The sequence below is a fragment of the Pararge aegeria genome, chromosome 8 (genome assembly GCF_905163445.1).
Source record: "Pararge aegeria chromosome 8, ilParAegt1.1, whole genome shotgun sequence".
NCBI classification, from domain to species: Eukaryota; Metazoa; Arthropoda; class Insecta; order Lepidoptera; family Nymphalidae; genus Pararge; species Pararge aegeria.
Genome location: NC_053187.1, coordinates 1,005,677 through 1,020,727, shown reverse-complemented (window position 1 = coordinate 1,020,727; position 15,051 = coordinate 1,005,677). Strand labels below are relative to the sequence as shown.

At 35.8% G+C, this 15,051-nt stretch overlaps 1 protein-coding gene across 1 annotated transcript in view; it reads left to right on the top strand.

Moving 5' to 3' along the window:
• LOC120625952 (QRFP-like peptide receptor) overlaps window positions 1–11,610 on the top strand; it is a 92,643-nt gene extending 81,033 nt beyond the window's left edge. Inside the window, exons 4-8 of the mRNA XM_039893232.1 lie at window positions 40–145; window positions 5,552–5,649; window positions 8,168–8,336; window positions 9,693–9,814; window positions 11,443–11,610. Of these exons, the coding sequence (XP_039749166.1) occupies window positions 40–145; window positions 5,552–5,649; window positions 8,168–8,336; window positions 9,693–9,814; window positions 11,443–11,610 (663 nt within the window). The remainder of the gene's footprint in view (window positions 1–39; window positions 146–5,551; window positions 5,650–8,167; window positions 8,337–9,692; window positions 9,815–11,442) is intronic.
• Window positions 11,611–15,051: the final 3,441 nt, after the last annotated feature.

Genomic DNA, 15,051 nt, shown 5'->3' with positions numbered 1-15,051 from the left:
AATCAAGTAATGAGTTATTTTTTTTAATTCCCTTTCCAGGTATATGTAGAAAACACCATCGAGTTCTGCACAGAGATATGGCCAGACACCATAAGAAAAGAGTTATTCGGGACTTTCAGTTTTATATTAGTCTACGCGGTACCTGGTAAGAAAATTTTCTTTTGACTAATTATGTTATTTCAGATATTTCAGCGTCTTAAACTATTTCAATCAATACATAGCTTACTTTAAGTATCATTTAATTATTTTCATTATGAGTCTTAAGGTAGCTACTTTAAATAAATGCACAACGAATTTGGAATTTCGCTATAGACTCTTAACAATAACCAATTGTATAGTAACCTCGCTGTAATAAATGTTTTACATTTACTTTAAACTTATGCATTGGCAGGTCCAAAATTACTTAAGGAATCATATTATAAAAGCGTATACTCAATCCCCCAAATGACCTCTGTACCTTTCGCAGGCGATATGCAGATGTCACTAATTTATGACCATTTCTTGTAAGTCGACTGTTTATATCCACTATTTGTTTATAAAGACTAATATGTTGTCTTACAAATACTATATTATTATAAATATATTGTGAAGCTACAGTAAGTATACCTATTTTTTTAAATTCCTCACGGAGGGATTCGCATGATTTAAGTTTATATATTGATCGTACAGCTCTTTTCTGCAATATAAATATAGATGAAGAATCTTAATGATCGGCCTCGTCTGCGCTTAGTCTCGTGGCTTCGAATTGGTAACTATGTGCCTGCAATTAGACCGTCAACCACGGCCTTCAGAACGGAACACAGCATTGCGACAATGCTGCTTAGCGGGGAAATAAGCATAGTGGTAAGTAGTGCGAAATCATGCAAAGAGCTCTGCGACTAATTGAAAGATGGTGTAAGGAAAACGATCTTTCAGTAAACCCTAAGAAAACAGAGCTGGTTCTCTTCACTAACAAAAGGAAACCGGACATACCAAAATTACCCACCCTGTTCAACACGAACCTCACCCTGTCTAATGAAGTAAAATACCTAGGAGTCACCTTGGACAGTAAGCTCAGCTGGAAAAGACACATAGAAGACAAAACAAACAAAGCAACTATTATACTACACCAATGTAAACGCATGCTAGGTAAAACTTGGGGACTAAAACCTAAAATAATGAACTGGCTTTACCTAGCAGTAGTAAGGAGTACTCTGACATATGCTGCACTCATATGGTGGCCAAGAACAGAACTCATAACCACCCAGCTAGAACTACAAAAACTTCAACGACAAGCATGCCTAGCCATCACTGGCGGCATGAGCACGACACCAACAACGGCGCTTGAAACCATACTGGACATCCCGCCGCTCCACTTATATATCAAAAAGGAGGCTACACTTGCAGCCCTGAGACTCAAAGCCTCAGGACTCTGGAAGAACACCAGCACAGCACACACCAAAATCCTGGAAGAGGCGTACAAAAGACAACCACAACTAGAGTGGAAATGCGACAAAATTAGCAAACGCTACATATTAGACAGGCAATACAAAATAAACATAGGAAAAGAACAAAGTAGTAAAACAGAACAAAACACCATCGAAGTATACACGGACGGTTCCAAAAGCAAAACAGGCACAGGATCCGGTATAGTATGCCCGGAGCTAAACATGAGGATCAGCTACCCACTTGGTAAGAACAATTCTGTCTTCCAAGCAGAGTGCGTCGGCATCACCACCGCAGCCATAGCGATGACAAACAGAAAGGTAATGAACAATAAAATAATCATAAACTCTGACAGCCAAACGGTTCTCCGTTCCCTGGCCAGCAGCAGCACAACCTCTAATCTCATTTACGACTGCCACAACGCCCTGGAAACACTCGCTGCCTCTAATGACATCACCCTAAGGTGGGTCAAAGGGCATGACGGGAACCCAGGCAACGAAGCGGCGGACTCACTAGCTCGCCAAGCCACAACACTGAAGGTAGTAGGACCAGAACCGATCGTACCGATTCCGTTCAGTGAGTACAAAACATGGCTACATGAACAAACACATAAGGAGCATTCCCTACTTTGGGCCAATGCAAAAGATTGTAAACAAACCAAAATAGCTTTCCCTAACCTAAACCAACACCTAACTAACAAACTACTCCGCCTGGATAGAAGCAAACTTAGGAAGGTGGTGGGACTCATAACAGGACATAGCTCCTTAAACAGACATCTTTCCATTATAGGTGTCACTGACAGTCCTCTTTGCAGAGCATGCATGGAGAAGAATGAAACACCTACGCACGTGATGCTGGAGTGCACGGGCGTGACAGAGCAACGCGAGATCTACCTGGGATCACCAGCCACTATCCCAGAAATCCTCAGCAACCTGGGCGGCATGCTGGGATTCTGGAACGAGCTTGGATGGCTGGAGTAGCGAGCAACATTGGGAAATTTCACGTACAACAAGCGAAGCGCTTACGTGCGGAAACTGCCCAGAAGAAGAAGAAGAAGAAGAAGCATAGTGGTAGTGGACCCCGGACGAGTTCTGCCACAAAAAGCTCGATTATTACTTTTTTATTTACTAAAACCCTGGTTCTCGAAACAGTAGGTAAATTTGATAACAAGGCCTCTTTTAAAACCAACCCAGTCAAGAAATTTTAAATATCCTAACTTATTTTAGTTAAGCATTGAACTCTCAAAGCAAAACTCGTCAAAATTAGTATACTTAATTTTTACAACTTGGAATAGTAAAATATGATAAACCTAATATTATATTTCTTATGAAGACTTCATCCAAAGCCTGTATACTTTGTAATCTTACATACTTTACTTATATATATACATTATTTCCTTATATATATTATTTTCTTACTTACATTATTTACTTGCGTACATTATTTACTTACGTATATTATTTACTTACTTACATTATTTAATTGCGCACATTATTTTCTTGCGTATATTATTTACTTACGTACATTATTTACTTACGTATATTATATACATACGTACATTATTTACTTAGATACATTATTTACGTAGATACATTTATTACGTATATTATTTACTCACTAACGTTATTTACTTACTTACATAATATACTTACGTATATTATTTCCTTACTTACATTATTTACTTATTTACATTATTTATTTACGTACACTATTTACTTATTTATATTATTTTCTCAGTAACGTTATTTACTTACGTTCATTATTTACTTACATACATTATTCACTCACTAACGTTATTTACTGACGTATATTATTTACTTACTTACATTATTTACTTGCGTCAATATTTACTTACGTGTATTATTTACTTACTTACATTATTTACTTTTATTCCTAAAACTTCCTACGAAATATCATGTTTGGATTTTAACCTTGTACCCCTTCATATACGTAGAAACATTGCCGATGTTTGTCTCTTACTTAACATTGTTAGAGGGTCATTAGATAGTCCGCAATTACTTACTAAGATACATTTTATTGTACCCTCACGATTACCTAGGCATAAAAAGATTCTGCACGTACCCTTGACAAAAACTAAGAATAGATTTAACTATTTTGTAATCTGTGTATCTTGCCTTCTTAATTATGTTTACAATGACCCCGAAATTTACTTATTTTATGGTAATATGAACAGTGTATGTCGCAACTTAGTAGATAAACTGTTGCATGCTAGGTAAACTTAATATTTACTTATAGTTTGCTGCATTTTTGCTGGGTTCTATCAGTTACCCTTGTTTATATGAAACTTATCTGTGGAAACCTGTTATTAGTTTTAACTCTTTAAGTCAACCAATCTGTTAACTATTTAGTACCTAGAACTGTTGGTTTTCCAATTAAAGAAAAATGAAATAAAATAAATAATATTATTTTCTTATATATTTTATTTACTTACGTACATTACTTATTTACATTATTTTCTTACATACATTATTAAATTATATATATTACTTACTAACGTATAATATTTACGTACGTACGTTATTTTTTTGCGTACATTATTTTCTTTCATATTTTACTAACATTATATAGTTGCTTTTTAACTTAACATTTTTTTTTTTATTTTAATAATGTACTTACACTATTTACTAACTCTCTTTATTTACGTAAGATAAATTAATTTCTTAGATTATTTTTATATACATTTCATACTTATATACTTATGTATTTACTTACATAGATTATTAATTTACCTCGTCTTTGACTGTTTGTATAAGTCATTTCCATTTTGAAACGAGTTCATGTTTTATAACATCTGTATCCTTTATTTTCTTCCTAATAAAGGCATTTCTCACTGTATCCTTAATTTTTGTATGTATTCATATTTCATTCCCTAATTGTGTAGCATCGTTATTTTCGTAAACTGTTGTTATGGAAAACTAAGAAAAAACTTCATGATAATCTTAAAACACCTGTGTATTCAATGAAGATAGAAAAGGGATTCGTAAATTTTTCATGTATTCAAGTAGTTTACTTTCCAATTTAGGTAAGGTAAGGAAAGGTTAACCATAAATGTCTCTCGGTATCTTTTTCAAGCAGGCAATAAATATTCATTAGCGTCCACAGTACTTATTGTTACAAGCATTTATATAACATACGTCGTATTTCTGCCTTTCCATTCTCTTATTTGAAATTCATTTTTCAAGCACTGTCTTGCCGAATATGGTAGTAACAAGATCAATAAAGATTTAATTTTCAAGTTAAAAAAATACTAACACAAAATTATTCCTCATTCCCTTTTAATATTGTGTACATTATTCTACGAGTCAAGCCCTTTCATTTTATACCTATGTTAAGACAGTTGTGAAGAAAATTATATCGACTATTTTGTGGCGGCGGCCATCTTGGACCGATTTTCATCAAATATAGCTAAGAACACTCCTGACTAATACACCTTTCAAACAAAAAACAAAATGAAAATCAGCTTATCCGTTCTGGAGCTATGATGCCACAGGCAGACTTGTGTGTTGTGGACACACATATACACACACAGACACGTCAAACGTATATTCCTATGGATGAAGCCTGATTTTTATGTGATTTAATAACCTATTGTTTTTGCGTCGGGAGTTATAAATAGTCGAGTAAATATGTTTTATACTTTTTCTTAGACCAAGGAGCGTATGAAACTAATTAAGCTTAAGTTTTCAGTTATTGAATTATGCTATCACCATCCCATAATAATAAAAAAAAATGTTGATAAGAGAAAGGTCCATCAATAATGGATAGAGCCGTATCTCTTTTTATTATCATTAAGTATTTGTTGATGTTATTGAAACTCGTTATATTCATGTTTTTATGTTTATATATTTTTATGTTTATATATATATATATACATAAAAACAAAATAAAATATTTATATATATAAACATAAAAATAAAAATATATATTATGTTACTTTACTAGCACTGTCCAGCTCTCTTGCCACAGGTTCTATAATTCGAAGGTGGCCTGTAAGAGATTGTTCGCCGCAATAAGGCCGCTTTTGTATGTCTACATTTTTAAATAATTTCTGATCCTTATTATAAATAAGGCATTGAAGGATATGATTTTTTTTTTTAATTTTCAGGCTGTATCGTAGTGGTATCCTACTCTTTGATGGGAAGGAGACTGTGCTCAGTGCTGCCCCCATTTGACCAAGCGGAGGGCAGTGCCAATAGTCAACAGGTAGGCATGATGTGTAAACTTTCTGGCAGATTACCAAACTGAGGTTTTTATTCAAAACGGAGCCTTCTTTTAAATTATTCGTTTACAAACTTTGTAAAAATTTATGCTTTATATATATTTATATATTAGATTTACAATATAAATAAATAAATAAATAAATAAATATACTACGACATTACACACATCGCCACCTAGTCCCAAAGTAAGCGTAGCTTGTGTTATGGGTACTAAGATAGCTGATGAATATTTCTATGAATATAAACCACAGAATTACTTATAATATACAGATAAACACCCAGACACTGAAAAACATTCATGTTCATCACACAAACATTTTCCAGTTGTGGGAATCGAACCCACGGCCACGACTCAGAAAGCAGGTTCGCTGCCCACTGCGCCAGTCGGCCGTCAAACTTAAACAAAATATATAAAATAAAATAAAATAAAATGGCCTTTAATTCCAAAACGTCATTTCATACACACTAATAAACATTTATACTTTTAAATTTAATAAACATTAATATATTGAATTGTTAGGTTAGGTATGGTTTAACAATAACATTGAATTAAAATTATGTACTTAAATTATTAATTAATTATGTCCCGAGTTTCAGATTGCCTGTTGGCAAAAGCCTCCTCTAGCTCTCGCCACTGCTTCCTGTCGTGCGCTACTCTGCGCCAGTTAGGTCCCGCGGTCTGATTAATGTCGTCTTCCCACCTCCTATATGGTCGGCCTCTATTTCTCTTTCCATCTCGTGGGTACCAGTTTGTGACGACTTTGCTCCATTTTTCCTGACTATCTCTTTGTGAAACAAAATATATACTTTTATAATAAAGCTGAAGAGTTTGTTTGTTTGAACGCGCTTTTTTCACGAACTAGTGGGTGGAATTGGAAAAATATCTCTGTTTTATCTAGTTCATTAATCGAGAAAGGATATAGGATATAACAACACGCTACAAATAATTGGAGTGAAGTATAGGTGTAAAATGCTGCACAAACGATAAAAATGATTCCTTTTGAGAGTTTCCGATACATGCGATGCTTAGACGGTATAATGTATTGTGGAATTGTTATATGTGGTTGGTGGTGGATATATGTGGATACTCTTTGGATATCTTTTAAGCTTGACACATACGCGTACGTAGTTGCGAGGGACTGCTAGTTAAACAATAAATTTCTATACTTTGTACCCTTTAATTTAAAAGCAGTGATAGCCCAGTGGGTGGGACTTCGACTTCACTTTCGGTGGGCCGAGTTTGACATCAGCACCCTAGCACGCACCTCTAACTTTTATGTTGTGTCCGTTTTAAGCAATTTAAATGTCACTTACTTGAGAGGTGAAAGAAAATGTCGTGAGAAAACACAGGTGTTTGGAGTCCTCCAATCCGCCAGAGCAGCGTGGGGATTACGGCCTTAACCCCTTCTCATACGCTAATAATATACGATAACAAATCTTGATCTTGGAGCTTCAGCTGCCGACTATTTGAAACGTTTGATGACGTAAATATTGTGATAACTACTAAAAAACCATAGATTAGAAGAGAAGAATATTGTACAATCTTACTTATAAAGGCGAAAGTTTCTATGTTTATAACACAATTACTTTGAAACTATTGGACCGATTTTGCTGAAATGTTCTACAGAGATAGATTGTAGCCTGGAATATAACATAGGCTTTCTTTAATCCCGGTAAATAAGAGAGTTCTCTACGGAATAAAAACCTTAATCCACGCGAACGAATTCGCGGGTATCAGATAGTAATTATTAAAAAAGGAATCCCCTAGACAAATAAGCTACGCAGAATGTGCGGTACTTCTTTGTTTGCGGAAAATAATATTGGCAAAGATCGAACAATGTTTACTCACCTTTCCAAATAAGTGGAAACAAACGATCTGCACTAAAAATATGATTTGCATAATATAAATAAACTGGACAAGGCTTACGAAAAAATAACATACCTATCGTCTTTTACATTTTTATGTTTTGTTTTATGAAACAAAACAACATAAATTAATATGTTTTCTGTCGTAATTCCATTTTCTGGGGTTTGATAGAATATGGTTTCTAGCAGAGGTGTAATGGTATACTTAGTATAACAAATGATTTGACCATTTGATTTGATGTTGTAGTTATTAAGGAAAAAAAAACGACCAAGAAAGAAACCAGAATACCAAAACTATTAATTTTAATGCTTTAAATTCAAGCTTCAGTAATTTAATAGATTGGATTGAAATCTTTAGGTTACTTCCTTAGGTTTACTTCCACTTGACAGACCTATTGTAGTTCTCCTAGTGAATTTAAAATTCAAATTTCAGATTCAAAATTAAAATTCAAAATTCAAAATTCAAATTCAAATTCATAATTCAAATTTAAAATTAACTTAGTTAAAGTAGGCCTAGTTTATATGCACTTTTGAAGCGACATAGTGAACGTCTATCATAGAAAGTGGGGAAAGTAGAAAGTCTTATTTATTATAAGAATTATTTAATGAAGAATCCGTGGTAATTATATTTTCAGCGGCTACGATTAGTGAGAGAGAGAAAACGAGTGGCTTGGATACTACTTCTGCTGGCAGTTCTGTTTGCGCTTTGCTGGCTGCCTTACAACATTCTGCAGCTGCTGCTAGATGTGAACGCCGTTCGAGAAGATTCCGTGGCATTGGTGCTGCCGTATACACTGCTTCTAGGTAAATATAACCACATTTTTTCATGGAATAGAATAGATTTATATACGAATAGTTATATTTGCATATATGTTATGCAAATATGAAATACAAAGTAAAGAAAGAAAGTAAATCACACATTTGTGAAAATGTTACATTTGTGTCATAAATTTTTAAAGAATAAAAATAAAAAATATGTGTGACAAAGGAGCTGGCTCAGTATAGCTGGATACTAAAACGCACAGCACTGGTTTTCAGCCAGCCCCATTATCTTCGTCGTCATTGAATCCTTGCGACTAAAAAATAACAAAATAATCATAAAGAAGGACAATAACATAGAGTATAATATATAAACAAACAAAAGATATTTTTTACATTAACACAAGCTTATTTACCCCTGAAGGACATCGTGAAATACAAAATCATCAAAGAGGTAAATAATAATCAAAATCAAAAACTATGAAATTAACCTAATAAGCAGAAATAGCAGTAAGTAACTTGACTAAGCAGCAATTGCTGTAAGTGTGCGTGCAAAATTACAAAATAATCGGTTGAAATAATCACATAAAATAAAATAATATAATAAATATGAATGCAATTCAACTATAAATAATATAATATATTCAATTAAATTATAGAGTTATAATAATAATGTTAAAATAAATAAAACTTATTTGTTAGGGATAATGACTTGAAAATTAATGTTCAATATCAAGGTAAAATAAAACTCCTAATATAATTGTATGTTATCATCCGTCCGTCCGTCGGTCTTTTGTAGGGATTTCCATTCGCTTCGATTTTATGCCGTATTTACAGGTCGTTTTATATCGTCTGGTTAACCTACTGTGACTTTCTAGTGCAGGTTCAGCACTCCATCACTGAGATCTCGACGTCCATTGGTTCTTCAAGCTATGTTATTACCCAATCATCATTATCAACCAAACACTTTCGGAATGAGATAGGTTTAAGCCTTAGTCCATCCCGATGGCTAAGTGTGACTTTACGTGCTTTGGGAAAGTTATGCAAAACTCTCAGGCATGCCAGTTTCCTCACGATGTTTCCTTCACCGTAAAATCAGGTGATATATTATTGCTTGTGTGGTGATGGCAGAACAGAATACTGTAGTCACCACCCCTCCTCTGGGGTCCCGCGGGTTTCATTTTCGGCGACCATAATCACAGGCTAGAGAGGTCTCTGGCATGTGACTATGGGAATACTCTCGCGTTAGGAGGACTAACCAAAAGTGGACCGTTATTAGCTGACCATGAAGATGATGATGATAAGGATGAAAGAGAGGTAAAAGTCCTGGCCTAGTGGTTAGGTAGCTATTGCTGCTGCGTTGCTCCACTTGCTCAATATATATTGTCTTTCCTCTTCCAGGGCACACGAACTCGGCGATCAACCCAATCGTCTACTGCCTGATGACGCGCAACTTCCGGCGGTCACTGCGCAAGTTGCTCTGCCACGACCCCGGTAACATACACTCTAGTACTCATTTTCATGTAAGTTCACAAACGGGCCCGATAACTAACGACTAACTAGATTAGCGCGTGCGATTAACAGTGCGCGTTGCCAGCGATAACTTACGGATCTGGAGCTTGCTTACTATGGGCCTTATAAGAAGGCTCAGTTTCACTCAGCGGATAATGGATGAGATCAGTGGCGTGCACTTCATACATGCACAAAAGCACTGCATACCCTAAAATTGATATATATCTCGTACAGCAAAAGGATTTTTGCCGTTTTATGCAATTTTCCTGCTATATGCATACCCTGGTAAGGAACCAAGTGCACGCGTGCGTGATCAAATCATAAATTAGAAAAACTAGAGTCACTGACATAGCTCAGTGAGTCGAGAAGCTGAAGTGGCAATGGGCGAGAGACATAGCTGGAATGGCGATCCCGCACCGGTAAACGCAGGGATGGTTAGCCCCCGACGAGGTGGACCGACCAAACAAGTAGCTGGGAGAAACGAGCGGCCCAGAAACGTGGATTTTGGAACTCCCTACAAAATACCTATATCAATCAGTGGACGTAAATTGGTTAAAGGGATGATAATGATAGTGATGGCCCTACCGACAAAGACGTGCAGCTAAGCGATTAAGTGTTCCGGTGCGATTTCGCGTGGAACCCGATAAGGGATATGACGACCTAACAGGTTAGCCCGCTACCAATTATCACCATAAGGTGAGATGCTAGAAAGTCAAGGGCTAACTTCAAGTGAAATAAAAAAACATGAATTAAATTAGTGGTATATACACACTGAAACGAACTGGGTCCTGTAAATAGTCATCATGGCTAATCAATAGCTCATTTGATATAATCGATTGATTTGACCAGGTTTCGGTTGTGAAAGCACGGTAGTCTCAAAGGCATTAGGAATGCTTAGTCATGAACTTGTTCTTTTGTCGTAGTAGGACATGTGTAGGTCCTGAAATTTCTAATTTCTGGATTATTTCTGGTCTGGTATATTGGGAGGCTTTGGGTCGTGGCTAGTTACAGCCCTAACGACAAAAGACGTATGAGTAGTTCGAGATTAGGGAGAGATGGTTACATATAACTTCTAAACATCGATAAATAAACTAGTACTATCTTAGACTTGCTGTATCACTTATCACCAGGTGAGGTAAGCTAACTTATAGTAAAATAAAAAAACTAGCTTTAAAACTCTTGCGTCGTAGCATCGTGCTACTGTGGTTAGTGATCAGTAGATGCAGTCTAAGATGGTAGCAGGCTTACCTGTTAAGGAGTATGGTTATCATAATCGGTTTTTACGTGACATCGCACCGGAACACTTAGCGGCACGTTTTTGTTGGTGGGGTGGTAACAAGCCACGGCCAAAGCCTCCCACCAGACCAGACCAGATACAATTCAGAAATTACGAATTCCCAAATTTCCTTTGCTGGGAATCGAACCATGCTAAAATTTACAGCGCTCACCATTGCGCCATGGAGGTCATTGGTCATTGGTCATGGAGACACGCTCGCGTTTTTCAAAAGTAAAGTTAAGCGTACCGGTTGTAGCCACAGTTTCGTAAGACACATTGTTCCGAGAAGCAGAAGCAAGCAGGAAACTCAGCAGTTCCTCTATTTATGAATTCGACTAGTTAGAACAAAGGGTTTGTTTCCAGATGCAAGGCTTGCGTCAAAAGTCCAACACGTCTAGCACGCGCACCACCGTCACCTTCCGCAGCAACAGCAACCAACGGCAGGCGTCCAACGTCCAGCATGGCCGTGCCAATAGAAACTCGCTCCGAGACTCCAACTGGAAAGATAGGGGAAAAGCACAGTTTATATAATCACATTTAAATTAAAGCACCAGTGACATCAGAATAGGGTAGGACGGACATGCAAAGGGCCGGCCGTAGAAGGCGGTTTGGTGGTTTTTATTACGTAATTATAAATGCACACAATTTAAACTCGAACATGTATAAAAATTTCAACGGTTATTTAGAACTAGGAACACAGAAATTGTTATCGAGCTGAGATTCACTATACATTATGTTTGTTTGTAAATATTAAATATGTAAAATCTTATAATATGTATTTCAGAGTATCTAAGTTATAAATTTTAAAATGCATATAAAAATTTCCGACAGGATCTGAAACGAGTGTAGCAACTAGCTATCGTGGTCTGAGCACCTTACTATAAAGCTACCGTTTTCATACCGCCGATCTTGAAATTAAAATAGGCCTTTTCTAACAGTCTTATCGTGCCTGTAGCGCCATCTTATATGGAACGGTTCAGTTTTGATCTACTTTTCGAAGCTCTATATTACAATAAATATAAATAAATAAATAATAAATATACTACGACAATACACACATCGCCATCAAGCCCCAAAGTAATCGTAGCTTGTGTTATGGGTCCTAACATAACTGATGAATATTTTTATGAATGACTAGCGTACCCAGCCCGCTTCGTCGGGCTAGATTTTGCTTTAGTTTATTTAAACAATAAACTTACATCATTAAATTTTTAATTTCAGTCTCATAATATATTAAATCATTTATTTCTCTCCGTATTCATTCTCTTCTATTATCTTCTCGAGCGGGTGAAGATCATTATCTACACACATGTAAACCCAACAATAGAATATCATCATAGTAAATAAAAGCTGTATTTGTCAATTCAAAAATAGGAGTGCTCCGATCGTCACTAAACTTTACAGGATTACTCGCCAGGTCAATCCGGAGTTTCCCTGAAAGTTTCATAGAAATCGGTCCAGCCGTTTCGGAGCCTATACGGAACATCCCACACACTTTCTCTTTTATATATATAGATATACATAAATACTTAAAAAATACAGATACACTCACCCAGAAACATGTTCATCACACAAACATTTTTCACTTGTGGGAATCGAACCCACGTCCTTGGACTCAGAAAGCAGGAACACTGCCCACTGCGCCAATCGGTGTCGCCAAATGAGACGCTTTTGAAACAAGAGATGACACATATATTTTTTTATATAATATGCATTTTAAAATTAATAGTAAGATTTTCGATATAAATTATAAATATATATTAGATTTATATATATGTAGTATGTGATACAAGTGAATATATATATTCACTAGCATATAGTCTTAGAAATTTCTCATTGGCTTCATTCGCATCTAAGGTAGCCTGGAAGAAACACTGTTAGTGATAAGGTCGTTTTTAACATCTAATTTTGTTATTTCATCATCATCATCAACCCATCACCGGCCCACTACAGTGCACTGGTCTCCTCTCACAATAAAAAGGATTTAAACCGTTGTCTACCAAGCTGGCCAAGTGCGGATTAGTAGACTTCACACGGCGTTGAGAACATAATGGAGAATTTCAAGCATGCAGGTTTCCTGGCGATATTTTCCTTCACCGTTTAAAGCAAGTGATATTTAAATTCTCCACGTAAGGAAAGCCGAAGCCTTACCCACTAGGCTATCACAACTTCTGTTATTTTGGTTTGTAATTTTTTATAAAGTAGTTTAAATAAATAAATGGATTAATAAAGTCACACTAATATATAACGCATTACACAATGCGTTCTTAAAATAAAAAGTTCCTAGGATATCAACGAGAACTTGCACGGAATAAATATTTGGCGTACAAAGCGCAAAGTATAATAATTTACGTAAGGATATTATATTAAAAAGAAAATTAAACTTTTAACCTGTTTAGCTTTAAGATACAATCCCATACGATAAATTTGCCACGGGCCCTCAACAGTGTACTTACGCTAACGTCTAAATAATAATAATTGGACCTGCAGCAGAACTAAAGCTCCTTGAAAGTGGCTGCTGTAAACTTGTAAGAGAGCTATGTATATGTTAAAATAGGAAGATCTTTCTCCGGGGGACCGGGCTCGGGGACTGAGGTCCAACCATTCATCATTGCAAGTTGTAAAACATTCATTATTTGTGAAAACTTAGCTAGCGCGATGTAGGATCTTTGTGGCGCCATCTAGTTAGATAATGTGGAGACCGCAAAAACTGAATATCGTAATGATTTTGTGAACACTAGATTGTGTCTCTATTTTTTTTTTTTACAACTAAGACCTACAATCTTACCTTCTGGTAAATAATGATGCAGTTTAAGATGAGGTATGGCAGTAATATTAAAACCATCCCTTTAATCATTTGTTTACTGTAACGGTTAATGTTGAAACTGATGTTTAAAATCACTCAAACAAGTATTTTATGTTTATTTCTGGGAATATTAGGGAGAGGCAACCCTTAACCCTTACGTTTAACGATTCCCCAAACCGAACCCCTTACGTGTAAAGAGATGGCAAAACTTATTACCAGTACGTGCTATTCTTTTTAGCCAGGTAGATTTAATAATTTATTTGAAATCGGGATAACTCAAGCTCGGGATGCAAGCTGCATGTGTATTCCATCACGATCGGTTCTATGGCCACATTAGCATATATGATATTAGTATGGATTTTAAATGCGCAACAAGAATTGTTGCTTTAGATATTGTAAATATTATAATGTATTATATTATATTTTTACTCATACAATCCTTAATTAATAGATGTATATTTCTTTCTCAATTATTAATTCGATAGAATCTAGTCAGAAATTAATGAAGTTATTATAAAATTATAAATATATCGAAATTATATTATTGATGAAATTCAAGGGTTTCATTTATTTATGAAATTCAAGGGTTGTTTTAATTACAGACCCTTTGTAAATTATTTATCCTTTTTAATTTTATGATATAGAAATAATAATTAACTAGCTGAGCTGAGGGATGTTGTTGAACTTTTAGCTTACGTAGCTTTGGGGTTGAGATGTGGGTTGATCTAGGGAGGTTAATTACATAGTAGTAGATTTATTCGTAGTAGATTTATTCGTAGTAGTTTTTTGTGACATACGAGTAGCTCGTCCGGAGAAGCACTACCATCATATTTATTTCTGCCGCCAAGAAGCATCGCCGTGTTCCAGTATGAAGAGCGTGGTTGCCGGTGTAATTACAGGCACCTGATACTGAACACCTGCACCTCAGAACGTTACTTGGTAAGACGTGTAGAAGGAGATAGAAAATTTGCTCTGTGATACATAGGATACAAACATCGCCATCTAGGTGTTACGGGTACCTACTTAGATGACTGATGATATTCTAATGAATAATATACCATTTTCTTTTTTTGGCGAGGTGGAAAAGTTTTATTGCTACCTCCGGGATTCCCCCCTCATAGGGGGTATACCCAAACTCAACACCACCACGGCATGTCGCTCTTGTT